The following is a 24,248-nucleotide window of genomic DNA, read 5'->3' as shown; positions in this document are numbered from 1 at the left end:
AAATATGTGAACCCGTAATGTACTTTTGATCCCACAGTAAATTAAAACAAGAAAAAGAAAAAAATCATGTATACAATGGAGCATAACATAGAGCTGCAAAGTGCAAATGAATTTTAAAGAGCGCTGATGTATGCGTTTGTCCATGTTTTTCAAACGTTGATTCATCTGACCCAAGGACAGTTTTCTACTTTGCCTCAGTCCATTTTAAATGAGTTTTGACCCAGAAAGAATTGTGCATTTTTGGATGATGTTGATATGTGGCTTCTCCTGCATGATGGAGCTTTAAACCTATATTTGTGGATGGCACAGTAAACTGTGTTCATATCTAGTGATTTTTACAAGTGTCCCTGAGGCCATGCAGTGATTTCCTATATGCTTTCAATGCACTACCACCATCTTTACCTCTGAAAAACACAATCTCGCTCTAAGATGTTTTTATGTGGCAATGATCTGTTGGCAGGTAATGTAATTAGTTGTGAAATTTTCCTCCTTTTGCTTGTTTTTAGTACTTTTCTAGCCTTTCGTTGACCTCCTCCTAAATTATTTAGACATGTTGCTGTAATCAAATTCAAATCAAATGAGCTAATTTTCTTCAGGAAATTGTAAAATTCTATTTAGTATGCTTTCTGTGTTATGTTGTGAACATGGGATTTATGAGATCTTTTGGAATTGAAGTTTTATATCCTCAGTAGTCAAAAAAGAATTTAGATCATTTGCTAGATGAAATTGCAAACTCAAAAATATTGTAGTTGGAGTACATACGCATCTTCTTTAAATGTTTTTAAACGATCAGAAAATGTGAAAATGATTAATGATTTATTTGAACTGTTGTTTTTCTTGGCTGGAAAGATTGTACTGCAAACACCTTTAACAACGTAAAAAAACAAATAGTTTTAACTTATGGCTAGTTTTAACTTATTTTTGACTTTCTCTAATCCACAGAGGGTCAAAAATATACATACAATATCAAATATTTACACCAGGAACAACCCAATCACCAAGACTCAATCCTGCAATCAACTGGAAACTGATGGAACATCAGTATCACTGTCCACAGTGAAGCTAGTTTTACATTGCCATCGACTTAGAGGTGCAGACCAAGAAGCCCCTGCTTCAGAATCTGCAGTTTTGAGCTTGATTGAAATTTAAAAATAAATTGGTAAAATAAAAGTTTATTTTACCAATGTAATAAATCATGTTCTGAATATGATGTTATGTACGAAATTCCATGATAATCCAACCCATAGTCATTACCAAAGCATCACATCCTGCAATTTTCCCAAACGAGTTGGCATCTCTAAATTATTCACAAGGTGTCCTTTGGCATCAGTGCCATGACATCACAGCTTTAGGCAATAATGAGACAGGTGTCTCAGAATTCATTACAGTTGGAAAACAAAAAGCCCCTTAACACAAAACACGGTGTCCTGAGTGATAATCACTTACTCCACTGCCATCCCTCAAGTTTCCTAATGTGGAGCTCTTTAAAGAAGAATCGCTAACTAAAGGTGTACAGTGCCTAGGTGTCAGTACACCTTTTGCATAATTTGGAGATCCCAGCAACATCTGACTGAATAGTAGTATTTGATGCTCTGCAAAGGGAAGAAGAAGAAATGTAACGGTGAAATGAGAAGTAAGGGAATAATCATGTTCTTCCATTATTTTCTAAAAAGACTATACAGTAAAGCAGTTCTTGTTGGATGACTTTTCCTGAATTCCATCCTTTTGACTAAAATCAGAATTCCATTATAGCTCAACATACCGAGAGAAAGTCATGCTTCCTGGAACTATGCAGATCCTCCATAATTAGTCTCTCATTTTTATTCTAATCAGGTGTTGGGTGCATGTGTCCAGAGTCTGGTCACAGCATCACAAAGTGACTGACTTCCATAAAAATGTAGCTGAGGTTACAGAGCACTCAGTATGTGTTTGGAATTATAATTAGTCCACTTCTGTTTCTAAGTTAATTTTTGCGTTTGTGGATCTGGGCTATTTAGCAAGGTGGAACACCTCTATCACTCGACTCATTCTAACACCATGGTCTGCCCATTAGTACACATATGGTCTGCCTGGCAATGCCTGATAGGCTGTAAGTGCTTAAGCCAGCCAATTACCAGCCAACTGTTCTTTTAGAGCATTCCTTTGACATCAACCAAGATACCCACAGTCAGTAGTGAAAGCTATTCTAATAGTCCCATCAATTGTAACATTTGTACTGATTGTGCTAATAGCTTAATGATTTGATGATGAATAGTGCTTTGGGGTCCTTTTGTTGTGGCTGGCCTGAAAAAACATTACAACAAAAAGCACAGCAATTGCACACAAGTATCATCATTTATTGGCTACCAGAGGAGCTTTATTCTACTGTTATGGACCGGAATAAGTGCAAATGTGTAACAGTGCGTGAGATGTGGATTTGTTTAACTGTCCAGCCCATTTGCATGGCTTTGGTTTGTCCTTGATGTCTGCTACATTATCAGAAGTGACCTATTCAGCAGTTAAATGACCAGCAGTTTGTTTATCTATGGATTTCCTTTTAAATGTAGTGCCCATGGCTGTGGCTAATTCTACTCATTACTGGTTGTTATTGTCAACTTAGTGGTACTGGCAAATAACAAAATGTGGCCTCTGTTTGTTCAACTACGTATGTTAGGAATCAGCTTTGCCTTTCCTAATGTATGTCAGTCCAGCTATTAACACAACGACATTGTGGCTAGTTAGTGTTTACAGTCAAAGCCTTTTCATCAGTGTAATAGTTGGAATAATCATTATACCTACATTTAAACCAGTGATAATTGTATGGCTGCCACAGTAGTCTACGTGGCCAGACTGATAAGCTTTCGATGGCCCACATGGGGCCCAGCGCTTGCTCAATTACATGCCAACTGTTTGTATATGTAAAGATTTTACTCAGCTGTGGACAATTCTGCCAAGAGCTTGTTAATGCTGTTTGTGAGCTCACTGTCTCAGGCAGCACCAATTATACTTAGTGTTAGCTTGGGGTGATTCAGTAATTAACTTCTATGATAGTGCCATGTATGTCATGACATTTGAATTCTGCTGGATTATTTCTCCTCTGTAAGCTGCTGTACGTGGACAGAGATTCACCCTTCAGTTACCAAGGCAGTTAGCATTCTGAAGGTACCTCAGTGAGCCAACTATGCAGCAGCTGCAACATGCCAGCCTACAGCTGGTACGGTACAGAGCTTTAATAAGGCATAAAAACAACATTTCTGCTAGGTTTCTTATGGATTTTGTATAGAGCTGAACAAAGGGTCAGACACACACACACACACACACACACACACACACACACATATGTATGTATATATATATATATATATATATATATATATATATATATATATATATATATATGTGTGTATATATAAAAAAAGAGCAGTTTGTGTTTTGGTGTTGGTGTAATGCTAACCACGTATATACTGTAATAGTATTTTGTCTAGCACAGGAGTCATAGCAAAGCATGTTTCTAGTCATCTAATTTGCTTTCTCCTCTATTAGCTGTGATTTGCCTTTCATCTCTTTACCAGCTAACTGCACCATCATCTTCATTTTCTAGAAACATACTTTGTCTGTCTACGGCCTATTGGTGCTGATCAGATTAGCACAGCTGCCTGCTGAATATTACCTATTAAATCCACATTGTTTTGATTGTAGAAACAATTTTGTCCAAAAGTACCTTCTAAGGTTAACTGCAAGATGAATATCAATTGTCAGTACAATAAAGAAGACACTTAGAAAAACAACAGATTAGTGCAGCATATAAAATAAACTTTAACATCTGTTAGGAATAGAGTCAGGTTTATACTGCATTGTAACAAGTGTGGCTTAAAAAGCTAAAGCATGTTTTTTTGTTACCTATGGCTTCTGTTGTAAATTTGGGTATGGTAAATAAACAATGACATCATATGAAGAGTAAATATGAATATAACCCTAACCTTTTTTCTCATCCTGACCGTGAAAAGGCCATTGGCTATCAGCAGTGTTGGGAAGGTTACTTTTAAAATGTATTCCGTTACAGAATACATGCCCCAAAATGTATTCTGTAACGTATTCCGTTACGTTACTCAATGAGAGTAACGTATTCTGAATACTTTGGATTACTTAATATATTATCATGCTTTTTACAACAACGTGAATGTACTATTGCTGTGTGATTTATTACTATTACTGAAGGTCCGCGACTCCGAACTGTAGTAAAGGGACCTCTGACTAATACGGCGGGGTCCCTGTCGGCTCGTAGCCGAAAACTAGCTTTACTTTGTTGTGTGGGTCAATTTTTCTTGCGAGAGACAGAGAGAGGCGTTGAAAGGCTGCTCCAACGGAACTTATTGTTTTCGGAGGAAAACACGAACACGGTGTACAGTCGAGTCTTAATAGCTTACTTACAACTGGGCTCGTCAGGCACTCTTCTTGGCTGCAGTGGTTATTATTATATTTACATGCTTCCAGCTCCCGTTTTTCCTCGACGACAACTCGTACCTTTCCACTCTCCTTTTTCTCCCTCCTCGCGCTCACAGACACATAACGTGTATGGCAGTCCATTCTCCCTGCAACACGGACTACACTGGCCATGATGCTACATTCTTTAGAGCTATGCTTGTAGCATTCTGCCTGTTAGCTTAGCACAACAACAACAACGAAAAGGCGCTCTCTCACCCAGGAAACACACAGTCGCAGAAAGAGAGAGAGAGAGCGTCGCCCTGTAACCATGGCAACCGTAACGCTGCCGCCTGGAACAACAGAACGTAGCTGTCAAACAAAACCCAAACAGTCCTGACCCGCGACAAAATGAAACAGGAAAGTACCGCAGTGTAATCCATTTATTTCAACAAAGTAACTGTATTCTGAATACCACCTTTTTAAACGGTAACTGTAACGGAATACAGTTACTCATATTTTGTATTCTAAATACGTAACGGCGGTACATGTATTCCGTTACTCCCCAACACTGGCTATCAGTGGCGTGTTAAAGGGTTAATGCATTATTTTCTACCAGTCAGAATCTCTCAGGTATATCATTTATGCACAGGGCTATACTGGCATAAATTACTCTTTTGTATATTTAAAAAACAACCCAAAGTACACCTATATTGCTGTAAGGTGGTCTAATTTGAGTTCCCCATCCCCCTGGTCCTTTTTAGTTACTAGAATTTGCTTTCTGCTGCTGCTGGCAAATTATCAACTGAAGCCCAACTTACTCTGTGCGGACCTATTTGGAAAGGATTAAACTAGCTTGCAACTAATAAAGGAGATGTTGCAGTATGCATATAGGGACTTTATGAGGCAGCTTGACTCAGTGGTGAGCAGCTTGTGTAATTATCAGATTCCAAAATGAAGCAGGAAAGGGAGATTTTGCATCGGGGGTGGGGGATGGGGGGCTAATGAGGATGGGATGAGAGATGGGATGGGGTGGGAGAAGGAGGATGGGTGGTAAACCTACAAAAAAGAGGGCATGGTAGTTTCACATATAATAGAAAATAATCATACAACAGCACTAAGTGAGTACTAGGAATTCATTGATTAATGCATCCAGAAACACATCCATTGACTGTGACGAAATAAGTATCTGTAACTGTCATCTGCAGTTACAAGTGTGTGTACTGTTAAAACACACTGTGGTGTAATAAAACATACAATTAAAAACCAAGCAAAATATTCCTATAGATCATAAATGGGTATTAAAATTTGTCCTAAGAAACTGATTATCAAGCAAATTTTATGCATTAGGATGTGTTAACAGCTTTACATAATCCATTTGGTGGCATCATCAACACATTACACATTTTACAGTCCGTCAAACTGGACGTAACTGATAGAAATGAGATTGTTTCCCTTATTCTTAATACCAGTTTTGGGCAGGTAATCAGTAACTTGCAACTAATTGCGTTTTTAAGCTCCTCGTTTTTTCATTATTTGTTGAACCTTTACTTTAGTACCTGCCAACAAAGTTGCTGAAGATAAATGAAAGAGGGTTTAATGCTCCAGACTCAGAGCAACTGAAAATTGATATAAGTCTAATCCTTGCTTGGGGATCTTTGAGTTCCAGCTCAGCAACAAAAGTGTAAAGTGTATGTATGTTTAATAACTTGAAAAAAATGTGTTCTGTGATTCATCCATTTCTTAAACTTGTTATCTAACTTGGGAACTCTAGGCGTCTGGAAACTATCCCAGCTGGCATTGGGAGAGAGATTCATTCTGGACAGATCGCCAAGTCATGCACAAATCCATACCAACACTGCACCAGTTAGCCCAGTGGTTCCCAAACTTTTTTTGCTAGGCCCCCCTTTGTTTTACAAGAAAAATATTCACGCCCCTCCCCCATTGTGGTGTATTTCACACCTCAAACATTTAGTAAACAATTAAGCAAATGCAATAAATTACAGGTAGTAAGAAAATAAACTACTAACTCTTTTATGCTACGTCCGCACCTACACGGGTATTTTTGAAAACACAGCTGTTTCTATGTGTTTGGGCCTTTCGTCCACACGTAAACGACGTATTGCATCACCAAAAACTGAGATTTTTTAAAACTCCTTTTTTGCGTTTACGTGTGGACGAGGAATACAGAGTTCGTCACGCAACGTCAAAGGTATGTGCCTTTTTCCACGTCACGCTGTGCGCCACGTTATTGTTTACATGAGATGAATAGCAGAATGGCAGATAGTGGTTTGGGAAAATAAATTAGAAGTATTTAGCTGAAGTATATTTTATTTATGTTCTTTTTAACTTGTAGTTCTAAACTGGAAGATTATTGTGATATTGAAATATAAAAATATAATTATATTCTATTATTTTTTCATTGCTCAAAAGAAGCGTCACACTCGCGGAAGCTGGTATACCCGCAGAAACGGCATTTATCGAGACTTTCAACCCCAGGTAGGCCAATTATGGATCTTCGGATCCACATTATGTCAGCAGCTGTTCTCCACCGTGAACTACGTTAAAAACAAACAGCGCTCACGCCTCACAGACGACAGCTTACAGTCCTGCGTAAAGATGAAAGTGACTTCGTACAGCCCCGATCTGCAGACGCTGTGCGCAGAGGTTCAGGAGCAGAAGTCCCGTTGTAAACATATCACGGCAGACCCGACGATGTTTCCATCAAAATGCTTTTCAGCATCTCTTCATTGACAACTTTTCACACACGGCTGCTGTACGCATACAGCCGGCTGTAGCTTTTCAGCTCACAGCCCGACACGTACCAACAACAACACAACATCAGAGAGAGCACAGACGTTAAGGCGGCGGCGTGATTGTGGCGCCGCTCAGGTGTGTCTGACTCCCCTGCAGCGGCGCTGCAGACCACGCCCCGCCACACACATTAACCAGGTAAAATACATATTTAGGCAGAATTTTGCAAATATCTATTCCTATTTTTATTTTCTATTTCTATTCCTATTTTAAAAGCACTCTTTTTAATTTTTAGTGCTTTTTTTCCAATTATTTTTTAAAAGTCAGGTCAAGGCTCCAAAAGCACAAAGGTTGTATAAGGGTGGCGGCTCACAACAGTTTTTGTTTGCTACATGGATCATTTTAGTTCAGCTGGGTGTCTTTCCTTTTGTTATATTTCTTTAAGAGTTCAAAATGTGTTAATTACATAAATAAAATGTAATTTTCTCTGTAGCACTTCAGGGATTTCACACCTTAGTTGTTCACACAAAGCATGAAGGTAAAAAACAATATATGCAGTGTTATCTTCATTTTAGATGTCAAAAAGTATTTGCGGCTCCCAGTGTTTTCGTTTGTGTGGAAACCGGGTCCAAATGGCTCTTTGAGTGTGAAAGGTTGCTGACCCCTGGCTTGGAAGGAAGTTGGTTTGGAAACGTATTCAGCGATGCTTCATCTCCTGCTTTGCGTTTGTGCGGGAGCCCCGTCAAAAACCTGTCTATTATGCTAGCAGTATCCAAGCGTTCTTTTTTTCTTCTTCTTCTTTTCATACTGCGCCCCACACTTTGGGAAGCTCTGAGTTAGCCTAACATGCATGCTCTGGACCTTGCAGTTAAAACACAAACGCATTCCTTTTGTATTATTTCACTAAAGTATCATTTGTTTTTCATCTGAAGCACCACAGTTGAAAGTATATGCTAATCTATGTTTAAAATAAGCATGACCTCCACTTGTAAGTATTAGTCATAGCCTACTTCTAAACACATTTTCATTGCCACAAAGAGATTTGCCAACTGCTGAGCATTCTGTTTTATTGTTCTCATAATTACTTAAATACAGGCAATGTGCAATGCTAATTCCTGCATCTAAGAAGGTGATTGCTGCTCAACTGAAATCAGCACAAGAGAAATAAAGTGAAAAGAAGCAGTTTTCTTCATCCGTGTCAATCCTTTTAACATTTATTTATATTAATAGTCTTGTATGAAAATTACCATCACCCTACTGTGCCATTAATGTAATGGCATTTGGTACAGGACTTTTATGTAGTGGCATTTTTTTTTAAATCTTGCACTGCTTGTTAAATGATCTGAATATGTTTTCCCACCAAGTTGATTTATTACTATCCCAAACTCCAGACATGTCCTTTTACAATAATCACTGTATGCATTATTGGTTACTGTAACCACAATGTCAATGATTAGATAATTTAATAAGATAAGATAAGATAAGATAGAACTTTATTAATCCCTTATTAATAAGTTGTGTTTAATGAATTTACTTTACCTTTGTGTCAAGTAATTAGTACACAGTCACCCTCATGCGTGGTTGTGTCATTGCAAAGAAATTTAATTAGAGAAGAACTCAAAAGCTACCTGCAGTGGCCAGTAGCCATTAATTTCAAGTATTTTCCTTAAATACTCAGACAAAGTGGAAAAAGGAGAGCTTATTTACCTGACTCCAAAGTCGTAAAACATTTGGAACCAGCAAATATTCAGATTAGAGAAGTCATGTTTTCCCATGAAAAACATGACTTAAATTATTGTTGGCAAATACATTGCCATTTCATTTTCAGGCTAACTGATTAATCAGCTAATCGTTTCAGGTAGACCTGGGAGGAATAATTAAGGTGCATAGTGGGGTTCAAAAGGAGACCAACCGCAATATTTGGCCACGAGGGTCGCCTGGGAGGATGAAGCCGGCCACGGTGTGTCATACTGAGCAAGTTGTTAACAAAAGCAGCATTTTCTAACATTTCTAACACAGAAGAGTGGGCGAGGTATGTAACTAGGGGCAAAATGACTTTCAGCAGAGCGTGCTGCTGACAGGCTGTTGTTTTCTTAATTATCAGCTGGTATAGATGTTAACAGAGGTATTGATGGGCCTTAATTGACCATATGGCTGTTTGTTTGTTTAGCTGGAAACTGGCCAGAGACTGCACTGATAAGACAATCATACACACACACTAACACACATGGATGTAAAATGTACTGCGCAGAAACATGAACTCTCTCACACACACACACACACACACACACACACACAGGAAGCCAACACAGCATATAATTTGTAGGGGTTCCAGTTTCTAACCACAGGCCATCAGAGTGTGTCTCCCGACATTATCGGCATTATGCTGTGCACTGACATTATTGCTGGCTCTGCTGCTTCATAATCCAGTTGTGTGGTTGTTAGTTTGTGTGTGTGTGGTGTGTGTGTTGTGCATAGGGGAGTTCCCACCACCTGCTTATTCAAAACCCGACTCAGCCTGTAGGCACTGGGAGTCTGAGAAAAAGCCAATTACATTATTACGCTTTCTCTATTTTTAATCAGATGCCCTTTAACATCCCCTTTCTCTTTGTTCTCATTTGATTAATCCAACATACTTTTTAACTGCAGGTCACGTTTGTTCTTTTAATCCATAATCATTCTTATGTCCTTAGACTGTTAACAAGTTTTTGTTAGTCAAGAAAGGGAGTGGGACGGATTTGAGAATGCCTCCTACAGCTACTTGTAGGCGTTAGGCCGTGCATGATGAATAGCATTTGTCTTTCTTAAAATCATGTAGTTTTTCTCTTTTTTGTGGGGGGGGGGGGGGGGGGGGTGGATTGTTAGGAAGCTCCTTTAAAAACTACAGCATGCACACACACACACACACACACTCACACACACACGCAAACAGACAAACCTACTGAATGAAAAGTAGAGGTCAATTGAAGACACATATTTGATGTGGACAGATTGCAGAGGTCTGTAAAATAGATGCTGAGGATATGGAGCCCAGTGAGTGCCTGGCTTTGGTGAGTGGGAAGACTTTGATGGATTTTCATGTTCCATGATTTCAGAATATTTATGTCCTAAATATCTTCTCATGTTGACAAATAATATTTTGCTTATTTTTTTAATTATGAAATGTGTTTGAGCAACAGTATTAGAGCATAAATCTCATTTTATTAAAGCTGACTTTTTCCTTATACCTTCCCATACTTTCCATACAGGCAATCAGATGGAAGTTTGCTTAAAGGGGGAATAACTTTTCAGCATATTATGCCTTACATAGAAAATCATGTAAACAGCTCCCGTATTGTAAGTAACTCTACACGTTAATAAGATTTGGGTAGGCATCATACCATATTAATTTCATTGAACGCTGCCAGGTTATTCTGCTGAGGTTCAGCTTGACTTTCAATTGCTCCTAAAAGAATTAAATAAAGAAGCAACCCTACCCTAGCCATACTGCCATAATATCTTCCCACTGCTGCAGGACAGGCTTACTGTGTAGGTGAGAAGCAGGTAGGTGCAGTCTGAAGTAGGCCGACGTTGGTGAGTGAGATCTCAGCACAGGTAACATGGAGGCGATAGAGCTATAGGCACACTTTATACTGACAGACAGTCTGGTGAATGTACACGCAGGACTCCAGCCGGTGTTTACTATTCAGCTCCCACATCAAAGTGTAGAAGTATGCTGCTCTGTGTCTCTGGCTTTCTCCTCCTCTCTTTTATGTCTCTTCCATCGTATTCATCTGTCTGTCCTTCTGCGTCTCTCTCTCTCTTAACCTCCCTGTTTATATCTCTCTGACTGTCATCCTGTTCTGTTAGGATCAGTTCTCCGCCGCTAGCTTTCTTGCTGCCACAACCCCCCAAATCCCCAACTCCCTCCCCCTCCTCCAGGTCTCAGAGCCCGAATAACAAGGCAGGGTAGGAGCAGGTGTGCAGCTGGTCAGCTATTGCTGCTGACTCGCATAAATGCTGAAAGGTGAGTAGTGAGCTGCTGGGGTTGAGGAATACAGCTGGCCTCTAATGCTGATGGACCTCCACCTGCTTTAATGTTTGCCAAGAGCCTGGCCAGGTGCTTGGCAGCATATCCACACACAAACACACAAACACAGACTGAAACCAGCTCAGATTCTACACACACACACACACACACACACACACACACACACACACACACACACACACAGCTACAAACGGACCATGAAACACATATGTGTGTCAGATCCAATAAGGAATCCCAGCTGTGGTAATTGCAGTGCACAGATAGCGAGCTGATGAATTCTGCTGCACATTAAGGTTCAGTGCTGCAGAGAAAAATGATAGTTGTATTTTGTCTGACTCAGAAATAAAAAGGAAAAAAGCTGGGACACTGGCTCCCTCCCATAATTCTCTGCCCTCCCAACTGGAGCACAAATTACTTAGATGAGTCAGGAGGTCAAACCGTTTTCACCTCAGCCTTTACCTCGGTCACTCTGCAGCTAGGTGGCAAGTTTAAGGAGAACGTTCTGCTGCTTTCTCTCAAAGAGCGCCTTTTTTCCCAGATAAATGTTCTCCTGTGAGAACGCCTGTCCCTTTTCCAGTCTCTCTTGTCTTTCCCAGGTTTCCCCATGTTTCTCATTTTCCCCCTTTTTTCTCCAGTTTAGTGCAAACACAGTAGAGCAGCACACTCTTTGCCCGCTAAGCCCAGTAGATGGGATGAAAAAAAAAAAAAATCCAATAAACATAAGCCTCCTTCCCCCTTGACTCTGCTGTCATCTCTGAGATGTTATTTAAGCGCGACGTGGTCGATTTTTCCATTCCACCTAGATGCCCTCACACCCCTCCTTATCCTCCGCGGCTCCCTCCTTTCCTTCCAATATGGATTCGAAATGTCCATGCCTTCTTCACTTACCTTCCGCTCCTCTAGGTTGGGTTACAGAGAAGGGTAAATACGCAAAGGGTATGTGAATAATGCAAGGCGTACATTAAATGTCAGGGCTGAAAATTCACAATTTCCCTCTATTGTCTCGCTGGCATTTGCGGCATGTTTTATGCATTTTATAATTAGTAAGTGAGTCTCGGAGGAGAAGGAGGCCTGGCAGTAACGACGAACACTTATTTCTGCGAGAGGTGGTGTTTTAAGAAGTTACAGAACTTCATTTGAAAGGCAAATCTCACAGCTCCTTGGAGTGGAAGACTATTGCATTTCTTTTTCTCTGAATCAATATCACTGCCAGCATGTATGTATGAGCTGTCTTTATATTCATAAAAATTCACCAAAGGACGATCTTACCAACCAAGTGTCTAAAAGTCCATTTTCCATTTTTAGTTAATTAAGTTGTCATGTGTTGTGATTATATATTATATTTACATGACAGAATGTCTCCTCAGTATACAAACAAAACCTTTTCTCCTGTTTTCCCACAAACACAGTACCAGTCAAACATTTGATCAGCTGATCGTGGTGCAGAGACAACTCTTACTCTATTCATGTTTTCATATGCAAAATGTAATTAATAATTATACTAATATTACTGTAAACCGTAAGATTATTTAGATCTTAACAGACTTTCAGGATATTAGACATACTTGTAATAAAACTGTACCTTACTGGGTACTTAAGAATTCCCAATATGAAACTCATTTGGTCCTGCACATCATTTGCGCTGACGTTTCTATTACAGTTGTTTACATATTCAGACTTAAGTGTTGTAAAATGTTGTTGTACAGCCAAGTCGCAACGTGTCCGATGGTATTCTTTTTACTATTGTATAGCTTTTTGGTTTTCTGAACAATATTTGTTCTTCTAGTGCAATGTTGTCTCACAGTGACTAAGCTGTGCAGACTGAAGGAAACAGTAAATAGTGCCCTTTTGGCCTTTTGATGCCAAGAACTTCTGAAACAAAACCTATCCTCTAAAGTCAAAGTCCCTGAGCATTATCCCTGTCATCTGCCTTGTGATTTGTGGGTAGTAGGTATTTGTTAAAATAACCAGTGTAGTGAATATTCCTGTCAAACATTCTACAGAGAGTGTGTAGCTTGTAAGTATTACCCCAGTTTCATATACAGTGTGGCTGTTACATTGAACTAAGTGATATTTGCTTCTGCATTTCCCCATTTTCATAGTAAAAACAACAATACCAACTATTGAATAGTACATTGCACTTGTACACTGTGCATTGCACAGACACATTCACAGACATGTTCAATGGTTGATCTGATTTTCTTGTACCAGTAAACAACTGCACAAGCTGAGAAGATTCTCCATTCTGCAGCTTGACTATGAAAATATCGCCATGGTTTTGCTAACCCAAAATTATTATTTTTTTTAACTTTCCAGTACTGCTGATTTAACAGGCAACAGGTACCAACCAGTAACTGGAGAAGTAACTATAGCCTTCCTTCTTTCACATTACTCCAATATATTCAGCTGAGGTAAGATTTTATTCAGATATGCAGTTTAGAAAACCACAAAACACTCGTTATACACAGTAAACACAGTAATCACAGTAAAAGAGCTGCTGTATATTTTTACAGTGGTAGCTGGATGACAGTAAGCTACTGTAAAAAAAAGTTTACGTTGATGTTGCAGTATTGTAATTTGCAGCATTATGTTCTTGTTAACAGTATTATTGCTATATTGTCATTTGTAGCATTATTACTGTGTTCTCATATACAGTATTGTTACTTTATTTTTTGTAAGGTATGGTTCATTTTTAAATAGTACGATACTTTAATACTATGTTTATTTTTCAAAGCTTTTTTAAAAGCCCTGATAGCTTATTAATGGTTTTTTAAACAAAAACAAAAAAGGGATATTACAATAGTAGACGGCCCTGAGAGGTCGAATGCGGTGCAACCAAAGAAAACACCACATAATAGCAAAACACACTGCAAAAGCATACAAAACACAATGTAAGGAGAAAGAAGAAGAAAGAAGAGAAAGAAATAAAACCTCACAAATTAATAAAAGGACACAACAGCTGTGGATTGTACTGAGACAAGCTGAAAAGGATGCTTACTGTGTTCTTCTCCCCCACAACACCGATGAATCCTCTTCTTTTTTTCAGTGTGTGTCAGTGCAGCATGTTTTTTGTTTTGTGTGCTTTTGAAGTGCTTTTTCTGTTTGCTAGTGTTCTAAGGTTGCTCTGCATGGGCCACCGTATAGAAGCAAAACTACAGTTCTAAAAAGGACACTTTATAATCCACAGAAAAGTTGGCACAGAGATGGAATTACACACAAAAACGGGTTTGTTCAGGTGTCCGTGCAGTTGTGGCATTGTGACTGTGCTACCTTCAACAACAGTAAGTTTTATTAGGAGTGGAAAGATATTTAATCTTAGGCAGATCAAGCTCGCCTCGGTGCAGGCTCTCACATTCAATTAGCAACTCTTATATAGGGAGCTTCTCTAACCTAGCCACAGCTACACAATCCAACTCTAAACCAGCTGCTTCCTTTATGCTATATCTGACTTAATCAGTGTCATATTTGTTTGCACTGATGGTCTGTTGATCTGTTCTTGCTGCTGCTGTGCAAAATCTCTGTGGTCCATCAACAGAAACCAATGTACAGTAGTTTGTAACAAAAATCTGAATTTCACTGCAGTGGTTGTGACTGAACTGTAAGTATTTTCCCCACCGCTCTTTATGCTTACCTGTAAAATCTGTACTATTGGACTGTTCTTTAGTCGGCAGTGGAATTAGTTACGTTTGTAACTCTAACTATATAGAAGAATTTTCCTTTTCTTTTCTTTCTTTCTTTTTTTTCAAACAGGCACTCAGGCTCAGAATGCTTGACTGACTCGTTTCAAAACAGACAACTGGACCTCTCTCAGGACATAAGAAAACAAGAAATCTGGCACACCGGCTTTACCTCTGGGCCAAACGGTACAAGAAACAGCATAAGCAGACTATCCTATTCATCAAGTTTTCATCCTGCTTTTAGTTGTATAAATACGTTCGTTTGACAGATGACTTTGCTAATTGCCTTTTCAAACTGCAGTAATCTCCTGGTGCAGTGGGTGAAAATTAAAAATGCAGTACCCTGAGTATTGTTTTTTCATGTCTAAGCCTGCATTTATCTACGTGAAATTAATTCTCTAATTTGTTTGTGAGATAAATAGGGAATACTTGAGATCCCAATCCACTTAAAGCACCTCCTCCGCTGCTTTACATATCCGTTCTGAAATGCTGATTTGTCCCTAAAGACTCCACCCGGCGGTCCTGCTAGTCATTACCGCCGAAATGAAGAGCAAACCTAGACTCTTTTGAAGGGCACTGTGAAGTCTTTTCAAAGTGTCACCTTAAAGACAGTGTCAAAGCACTCTGCCTTCTCCTGGGCTGAATAAATGAAAGCCACATTAGAAAGAGCTGTTTGGTGTTAGATGCTGGGAAATCACACTTGAACTGCCGTGTGGCCTACACTGCTAATGCCTACGATTCTGTATGGAGGCAGGTGATGACACGCTTGTCCAAACACACAAATCATAAAGAAACTGAAAGCAGTCAGGCATGCCACTGTCGTGGGACTATCCCCATCAGATGAGATAAGATAAGATAAGATAAGATAGAACTTTATTAATCCCTCGGGTGGGTTCCTCTGGGAAATTCGATTTCCAAAAAAGCACAGCACCGACAGAAGTTACAGAGTTATACACACACATATATATAAATACAGAGACAATATAAATAAAATATACGAAGGGGATAAATAGAATAAATAGGAATAAAAATAAAAATACAAGTGAATTGCACATTTCAAGTATTGAGTCTATTGCACCGTTGACTATTTACAAAAGTATTGCACAAAAGGTATTGTACAGTGAGGTGAAGAGGCACTACAGCTTAGTTGTTCCCCCCTCCTTTGTCCTCCTGTCTCCCCTCCCTCTCCCCTCCAGAGAGGAGTTAAACAGTTTGATGGCGTGTGGGACAAAGGAGTTTTTAAGTCTGTTAGTTCTTGTTAGATGCATTACTAGCTTTCAGTCCTTCAAAAAGTTACTATAAAATACGGTCACAGAGTCACAAAGCAGAGATCCATTTCATTTTAGAAGCCCATGTTTCCATTTTCAAGGCTATTTCAAAATAGCTTTTATTTGTACATTAGCTGTGTTATGAAACCAATCTGTGGTTTTAAATTTCAAATATCAAGTGCTTGGATGACAGCAATGATGCTTTTTTCAAAATGTTTCATTCAGAAATTATTCAAAGCTTGTGAGCGGTGTCTTTTGGCTTGTAATAAATACTTCCATTTTACTGAACTGTCTACAGAAAGGAAGATTTCAGCTAAAATCACATTAGCACCATTACAAAAGCTGCTTTTGCAGAGCGCCTAGCTCTCCTGGGTCAGATTCATTGTGTGGCTCTGTATAATTCATAAAGTATATAAATGAATGGCTAAATGCACAGGCAATAGCACACAAGTGAGAGGCTTTATCCTTCACTAGCTTTTAGACCAATGTTCAACAAGTCAAAAGAAAAAAAAATCAATCCCTTGAAGAAACTGTGCAAATACAAAACTGTATTATTTCTTCCTTGCTGCTTACATCTTGTGATCAGTGCAACGGTTTGTTTTACTATGGGATTAAACACATCTTTACCTGATTTTGACTTGTAGCTGATATCATTCACATTTAATATCTTACATACAGCATCCATGATATTGCACTTGTATAATATGCTAAGGACCCTAAATTTCATATCAAGCTCGGGAAACATGTTTTTTCTGCTGAATCCAAATGCACTTAACGACCAGGCTTTCTCCACACCTTTTCTTTCCACCTCACTGCATAAATGTCACACTCCTTTTTGCATTAACACTGAATCATGGCAGTAAATCGAAATAATATGCAGTCCAATAAGGACTTCCTGGGGATAATCCTTATTCCTGTGGATGCAGAGTTTTTGTGCCCTTGGTGTCATACCAGTAATTTAGTTTTGTACCAAAGGCATGCTCAACCCTTTCCAGATCAGAAGGTTTTAAAAAGGATTTTAGTGTCAAGATTGTTCTGAGCTCAAAGAAGCTGCTCTTGACAACAATTGTTTTTAAAGTGGTAACATTTCAAATTGTTGATGCGTCTTCTTTTGCTTTTCATAAAAAGAGTTTAAAAGCACAGGGTATTGTTTAATCTCTCAACTAACAGTGGGAAGTCAAAAAAATGAAAATGCACTTATTGACCCTTCATATGGAAAAGTGATTTCCAGGTAAATACAGTTTTAAATCATCTGCATAGAAATGAAAAGATATGGTATAATAATTTGACTTAAACTAAGCATGCACAAAGAAAAAGGCTAATTTCTAATGACACTTGGAACTTTCCTCCAGCTGTGTTCACCTCTCCTCTCTTTCCTGACAACCCTAACAGATTCATTAAGCCAGGGATAAGATTTAAATCTCACTCTGAGTGGTGGAGCCTAATCGAAAGCACAAGTACAGAACGCATGAAAAGAAACACTGAGTTCTTGAACACCCAGATTGTGAGCAGCAGAGGAAAGAGCTGTAGTGTTGTAGTGTATCTGTGGAAGAGCTGAACCTCCTACAGTTGTAGGGACCAAAGGTTGAAAACATACAAGTGAGTTAAAACATTATCCACAATTACAGGATGATCTATGTTATAAAACCACATGACAAAACAAGATCAAGGTTAACAGACTTGAATGAGACTAAAAGATTCCCACAGTTGGTTTAGGTGAGTGTTAGTGCTGCAAACACGTGTCCCCCAAAGTGAATCTGCAGTCATACATTCCCTCATAGCAGACAGGTCTGGGCCGGATCTGGTGTCAACCCGGCACTGCTGGCTGACTTCTGGCATGGTAAGAGGTGTGTCATCCAGATATGGGCCAGGCCTGGCTTAGATGGCACTGTTTATGTGACGGCATGCCATATCTGGCCCGATTGTGGATTGGTTTATGTGGCCTAGGCTCATAGAAAACAGGTCTACCCTGGATCTGGCATCAAGCTGGCACTTCTGACTGACTGGTGTCATGGAAGGGTGTCTGTCAACCAGATGTGGGCCAGGTCTGGCAATGGAGGCACTATTTATGTTCCTATTTTTCTATTTTAGTTAGAAGACCCAAATGCCATGTTGCAATACTATACGGCTGTGGTAGCCAATGTTTCAAATGCAAGTTTGACAGGTTTGTGAGTGTATACTTTATCCAAAACCTAGTGAGGATTTACTCATGTTTTCCACTGGGTGGCTGTAGCTGAGGCGGTAGAGTAGATCACCTACTGATCTGAATAGTAGTAGTTCGATCCCTGGCTTCCCCAGTCTGCATGTCAAGAGTATAAATGTAGTTAGGAAGCACTCAGTTTAGAGAAGGTGTGTGAATGTGGCATGTTGTATAGAGCACTTTGATTAAAATGGGAGAGTAGATAAAGGGGTGTATAAGATTCAGTCCATTCATTGTCTGAACAGAGCTTTGTCTTGTTCCTTATGCGCTATTATATTCTTGCACATGTTGTTATTACATGGCTTGATTCAGGTACACATTAGGCTGACATCTGAGGCCAGAGCTGAAACTGTTCTGGGCCAGCAGTGTGTCTGCAACTGGCCTTGTGCTGGCAAATGTGTGGGCCACCACTAGGAAACCAGATCTGGTCCACCAAAGGGCCGTTATTGTTTGCGGGTCACGTGTAAGCACATTGCGTGGGCCAGATCCGGGCCGTACCAGTTTTGCTATGTGGGTTACTATTACTGAGGACAGAAGGTCTGAAAATTAATGTCATGAAGTTTGACCATGTGCACTAATGACTGTTAATGAATGTTAATGATGAAAAGTTTAAACATTGATTTCAAGGAGATGAATGGCTGTCCCTCCCTGAGCCCGGTTCTGCTGGAGGTTTCTTCCTGTTATAAGGGAGTTTATCCTTCTCACTGTTGCCAAAGTGCTTCCTAATTTTTGGAGTTTTTTCTTTGTTTTCTCTGTCTTTCTTGTTCTTTAACTTACAATATAAAGCACCTTGAGGCAACTGCTTTGGTGATTTGGTGTTATACAAATAAAATTGAATTGAAATGAATCCAGTCCTGAAGTTTTATTCTCACACGAAATTCCACATGCCCTTTTCCACATCTATTTACCAGAAAAAGAAACCGTATGTTTCTGTACCTTTAAGAAGTCGCTAGACTGTTCCTGAAGCCCATTATGGTGTCAAACAAAACAGCACTTGTTACTGTGTGCCAATTGTTCCATTAGGCACTTTTTTCAGCACCCACCAAAGATAGTAAAATCCCAAGAAATACCAAGGATTAAACCAAAAACCAAAAACAAACAAATAAAAATGGAAATATTTTGATATGGAAAAAAACAAACAAACTGTGCAAATTCTTACACTATGCAAGTGGTGAAATAGTAAAGCTATTATAAAAATAAGTTGATAATTTCCACACCAAAGCAAATTTGTTTAGGTTTAGTGATGTATATATCAAAACTAATTGTGAGATTAATGTGTAGGCATTTAAGCACACTCAAACACTTGTGCATCTTTTGTGGGTTGGATAGCTCTCATAGCAAAAAAAGCTAATGGTATTGCCGAGGCCTAAAAGAGGGATTGAAATCAGGGATGCATTCTAGCCAGATGTTGAAAAGGTGCAATTTCTCTGTATTAACTCATTTAAACTCAATTGAAGTAGTATGTCAGAAAGTCCTCTGTTGTCTGTGACCTTTGAAAAATTTGCAACAGGAACTTCTCACACCCATAGTAATGGTGGAAGGCATAACATGCACGTGTTTAAGCATGAGCCCTGATCTGTGTGGATGACAGGAAGACAATAAGGCTTTGCAGTTGCTATGGACATTATTAGTCACACATGCTGCTTTTAAAACCGAACTCCAAGAATGAAAGGTTTTTGACAATTACTCACCAACCTCTGATCTATTATCACCACCATGTGGACTAAAGGAGTGATGCTGATTTGCTCTAAGGCCGTGAAAACAGATGTTATGCCTTTGTGGTCAACGCAGCTATAAGAGACAGATATAAGATATGTTTATGTGGCCAAGTATATACAGAAGCAAAGGAAACACAATCTGGATTTTGTCCACATTTAAGAAGAAGGACAGTTTCAATTAGCACTGCAGTAAATGCAGTTTCATGATAATTGAACTTCCCTGTATGAGCAACAGCAAACCTCCATTTAGTATTTGATCATGGTTATTCATAATAATTATGTGTGTCTTTAGACGTGCACAGAATATCTTTCATGTCAACATTCAAAGTAGACATGAAAACGCTCTCACTGATTTGATTGATATTAACTTTGTAAACACCACTTAGAGGGGCATTATGCTGCCTTCATAATCACAATATATGGACAACAATGTCTGTCAAGGACAACAAGCTATGAATTAACAGAAATTCCTTCCTACTACAAAACATGTTTCAGCATGCTATCATTTCTCCGTTTCATTCAGGCCAGCGGGAGGTGACTGTCAGAAGAAATGCCGGTCCCAGGTGCCCTAGTACATCACCACTGGGACCATGGCGACTCCTTGGCCAATGAGAAGAGAGAGGTGCTCCCATGGCTCCGCCTGCCTTGCTAGATGGTTGGCGTCATCCTTGATGCTCCTATGGTTGCCGTGGATGTTATTATGGCTGCCGTGGCCTACCCAAGCTGAACAGGTGGGCAGCGGGGGACATGGCGGAAAGGTGCCGCATGGATCCCTTTCGTCCCCCTCATCTTCGTCATCTTCCTCCTCCTCCACATCCCCTTCTGGCTCCTCACCATGGGGTTTTAGCACAAGGCAGAGCGGAGGGCAGCTGGACTGGCTGCTGTCAGAGAAGGGCCCTTTCCACAGGTGTCCTGAGTACACCGAGTTCAGAGAGAGGTTCCAGCAGGGATTTTCTACCAGATACAAGATTTACAGGTGAGAGGGATCTGCACTGGCTAGTGCATGGGGTTTTTTAGTGAGACCATTTTTCTCTGTCATATCATATAATATGTACAGACTCTCTTTGTCTTTTGTGCAGACAAATAGGTGTGACTTTGTCTTCTTCCTTCCTGCATCTTCATTTTTTAAAAATAATTCCTTTTTTTTATCTGCAAAGATTTTTGTATCTACCAGCTGTTCTTCTTTTACAGCTCTGTTAAATTACTTCAGCTTGCTGTTCAAATGTTCAAACTTCTTTAAAATGCTGTTCTAAAATGTTGCAACATCGCATGCTCTTGGCTGATGTACTGTGCAGGCAATCACTAGCTCTGTTTCTTCCTTGAAGTGCTCTTTAAGTGGACTATTTCAAAAGTGGATTTTATGTTTTTGTCATTTTATATTGACACAGAATCTTCTCTGCCCCTTTTTTCTATCCTTAGCACTTATCCATATGGTTAAAAAAGTGTTTCAGGGATGCTAGTGACAGAGGTCACCAGTCCATCACAGGGCTAACACGTTCACATTTTCATTCACATCATTTTGAACCAACAGTTAACCCAACACGCCTGTTTTTGAACTTTGCACATGCTCATATCTCTCTTCCTGTGAAAGAAGTGTAAAGTTATTTCACTTCTGCCAAAATTCTCAAAGAAGAAAGTGAAGAAGAAACGTTTGTTTTTTTTTGGATGTACATTTTTTCTTCAGCTGCCTAAGGGTTAGGTGATTGTGAATTTAAAATCCATTTTACTGTTAGCTAGTGCACATTTATGTGTTCTGATTCTCTTGAGATGACCAGTTGACCAGGGTCTTTGAAGGAAAATGTTTCTGGACAATTTTACCCCAGATGATCATGGAGAGATTTTGTTTTTATGTCAACACTCAGCACAAAGTTCATACTAAACAAAAGATTAAATAGCCAAATGCTGACTGAAAAAATGAAAGGGCATTAACCAATAAAACATATAATCACAATTCATGAACCACTTCAAAATGTCAAGTAAATGGGTGAAAATCAAACTATATTACTAGACTTTCCAGCATCTCTTTATTTTTCATAAAAGAACAGGATTGTGGCCAATAGAAAGTAAACAGAAAGAAAGAAACTTATACTTTTGAACACAGCTAATTATAGCAGATTCGAGTTCTTGCCTCCAGTTTAGACATTTAATTAGCTAATTAATGTCAAGTGAATGGTTTTGGCACATTTTATGTCTTTATCTTGAGGGAAAGTTATTTTAAAGTAAGCCTAGAATGTTGCTGTGATATATTCAGTCTTTGCAAATTTATCGAAACAAAACATGCTCTTAGCTGAATCTGTTAAACAGTGACTAAACATGGATCAGAGGGAATGGATAATGCATTTTATCTGCCAGAATAAAGCAAGCGTTTTTTTAAAATACCGTCAATATAATATCTGAAGATATAAACGAGTAACAGTTCATTTTGACAGGTGGACACATTAAATGAAGCTATAAAAAATTCCCCTCTCACCCCTGTGGGCGGTATACCCTTCAAGCTCAGGTCCTCTACCAGAGGCCTGGGAGCTTGAGGGTCCTGTGCACTGCCTTTGCTGTTCCTAGGACTGCTCTCTTCTGCACAGAGATCTCGGATGTTGTTCCTGGGATCTGATAGAGCCACTCACCTAGCTTTGGGACTTTGCCTGTCTCTCTCATCATGGTCACTAAATGCACAGTAATAGCAGGTTTGTAATAAGACAGATCGTGCTAACATAATATGCACTGTTAGTTGATTATTTACCTGCCGCATTAACGGGAGAGGACGTGCAAACGTTACCGCTGCTGCTGGGTTGAGATTCACGAGTCCGGAGCGGAATTAAAAACACGACATTCATCTAAGGTCATCGTGTGTTTTGTGAGCTTTTGCATATTCGTAGTGTTTCCTCCCTTAAATGAAATATCTACTTTGCAAGTATTGCAAGTTGCCCTGTTGTCGTCCGTTCTCGTAAAGTATAACCAAACTTTTGAGCGTTTGAGCCGCTTAGGCGCCGTGTTTCCTGTCAGGTAAATGACGCTCCGCAATGTGGCAACGTCATTCAGGGCGACTGGAATCGATAAGGGAATCGTTTGCCAAACAATTCCAAGGAATTGAAACAGTGGGAACCGGTTCTCAACAAGAACTGGGTTTCGATATCCATCCCTAATCCTGTCTTTCAGGTTAGCTGCTCTCACACTCAATTTGTGTGTGTATATACTATATTTGGTGAAATAAGTAATTGATCCCTTACAAACCAGTTAGAATTCTGACTGTGTGGTACACAGATTGCAATTAATCAATCAATTACTGTGTGTGTGTGTGTGTGTGTGTGTGTGTGTGTGTGTGTGTGTGTGTGTGTGTGTGTGTGTGTGTGTGTGTGTGTGTTTTAAGGTTTTAAAATACCGTCAATATAATATCTGTTTTAAGGACTCATCGGTTGTATCTGTAGGATTCAGTCCTTACCCTTCTTAGGGTATATGTGTTTGTATTCAGGGTGGTTGTAGGTCAAAAGATAGAGCAAGTAATCTACTAATAGGAAGGTTTGAGGTTTGTTCCTTGCCTTCTCCAGTCTGCATTTCCAAAGTGTAAATTGATGTGTGAATGTTAGATCCATCCAGTCCATTTACCAGATGTCCCCTGTGTTTTTTTAATCTGAACTATTACATAAGTATGGTACAGTAATTGTATTGCATATATACATTTTTAGCTCTAGCCAAACATTACACTGCTCGGATCTCCTGCCAGCTTATTTGGTAACAATAGTAGTAAAAACAGAAGCTTAGCAACCACATATTTACTAGTCCCTTTTGCATAATTTGGACTTTAAAATTCAGCCTGGTGGGCCACGTTTTTTTTGTTTGTTTTTTTTAACTCTCATCAGTAACCACTTGGTCTGAAGAGGTGAAGCCTAGAAGCTCTTCTCTGTAACACAAAGTAGCCTCAAAGCCTTTCTCTGGCAGTGTTTCTTTACATCCCTTTATGTTGTGTTCAGTTATGCGTGCAGCTGCATGAAGGTCATAAAGCTGAGCTGCGGGCAAAAGATTACAAAACGACCTTATCAGAATTTAGGGTTTAATATTTGTCTGAAGTAGAAAAATGCCCACATTGGACAGACAGCCTCAGAACTGGATTGATATGATTAGGCCCAGAAGCATTTAAACAATTACACAGTTTTTGTAACTTTGCCTCTGTACAACGCCACAGTGAATTTTAAATCAAAGCGTGAC

At 39.4% G+C, this 24,248-nt stretch overlaps 1 protein-coding gene across 1 annotated transcript in view; it reads left to right on the top strand.

Moving 5' to 3' along the window:
• Nucleotides 1–24,248, top strand: part of brinp2 (bone morphogenetic protein/retinoic acid inducible neural-specific 2) — a 292,354-nt gene that overhangs the window by 79,769 nt on the left and 188,337 nt on the right. Inside the window, exon 2 of the mRNA XM_085256067.1 lies at nt 20,572–21,024. Coding sequence (XP_085112193.1) covers nt 20,639–21,024 — 386 coding nt within the window. The 5' untranslated portion in view covers nt 20,572–20,638. The remainder of the gene's footprint in view (nt 1–20,571; nt 21,025–24,248) is intronic.

This window comes from Mchenga conophoros, linkage group LG18, assembly GCF_057382185.1.
Source record: "Mchenga conophoros isolate Kocher_MC1m ecotype Shallow Benthic linkage group LG18, M_conophoros_male_GT1.1, whole genome shotgun sequence".
Taxonomy (NCBI): Eukaryota; Metazoa; Chordata; class Actinopteri; order Cichliformes; family Cichlidae; genus Mchenga; species Mchenga conophoros.
This window is presented reverse-complemented; position numbering and strand designations above follow the sequence as displayed.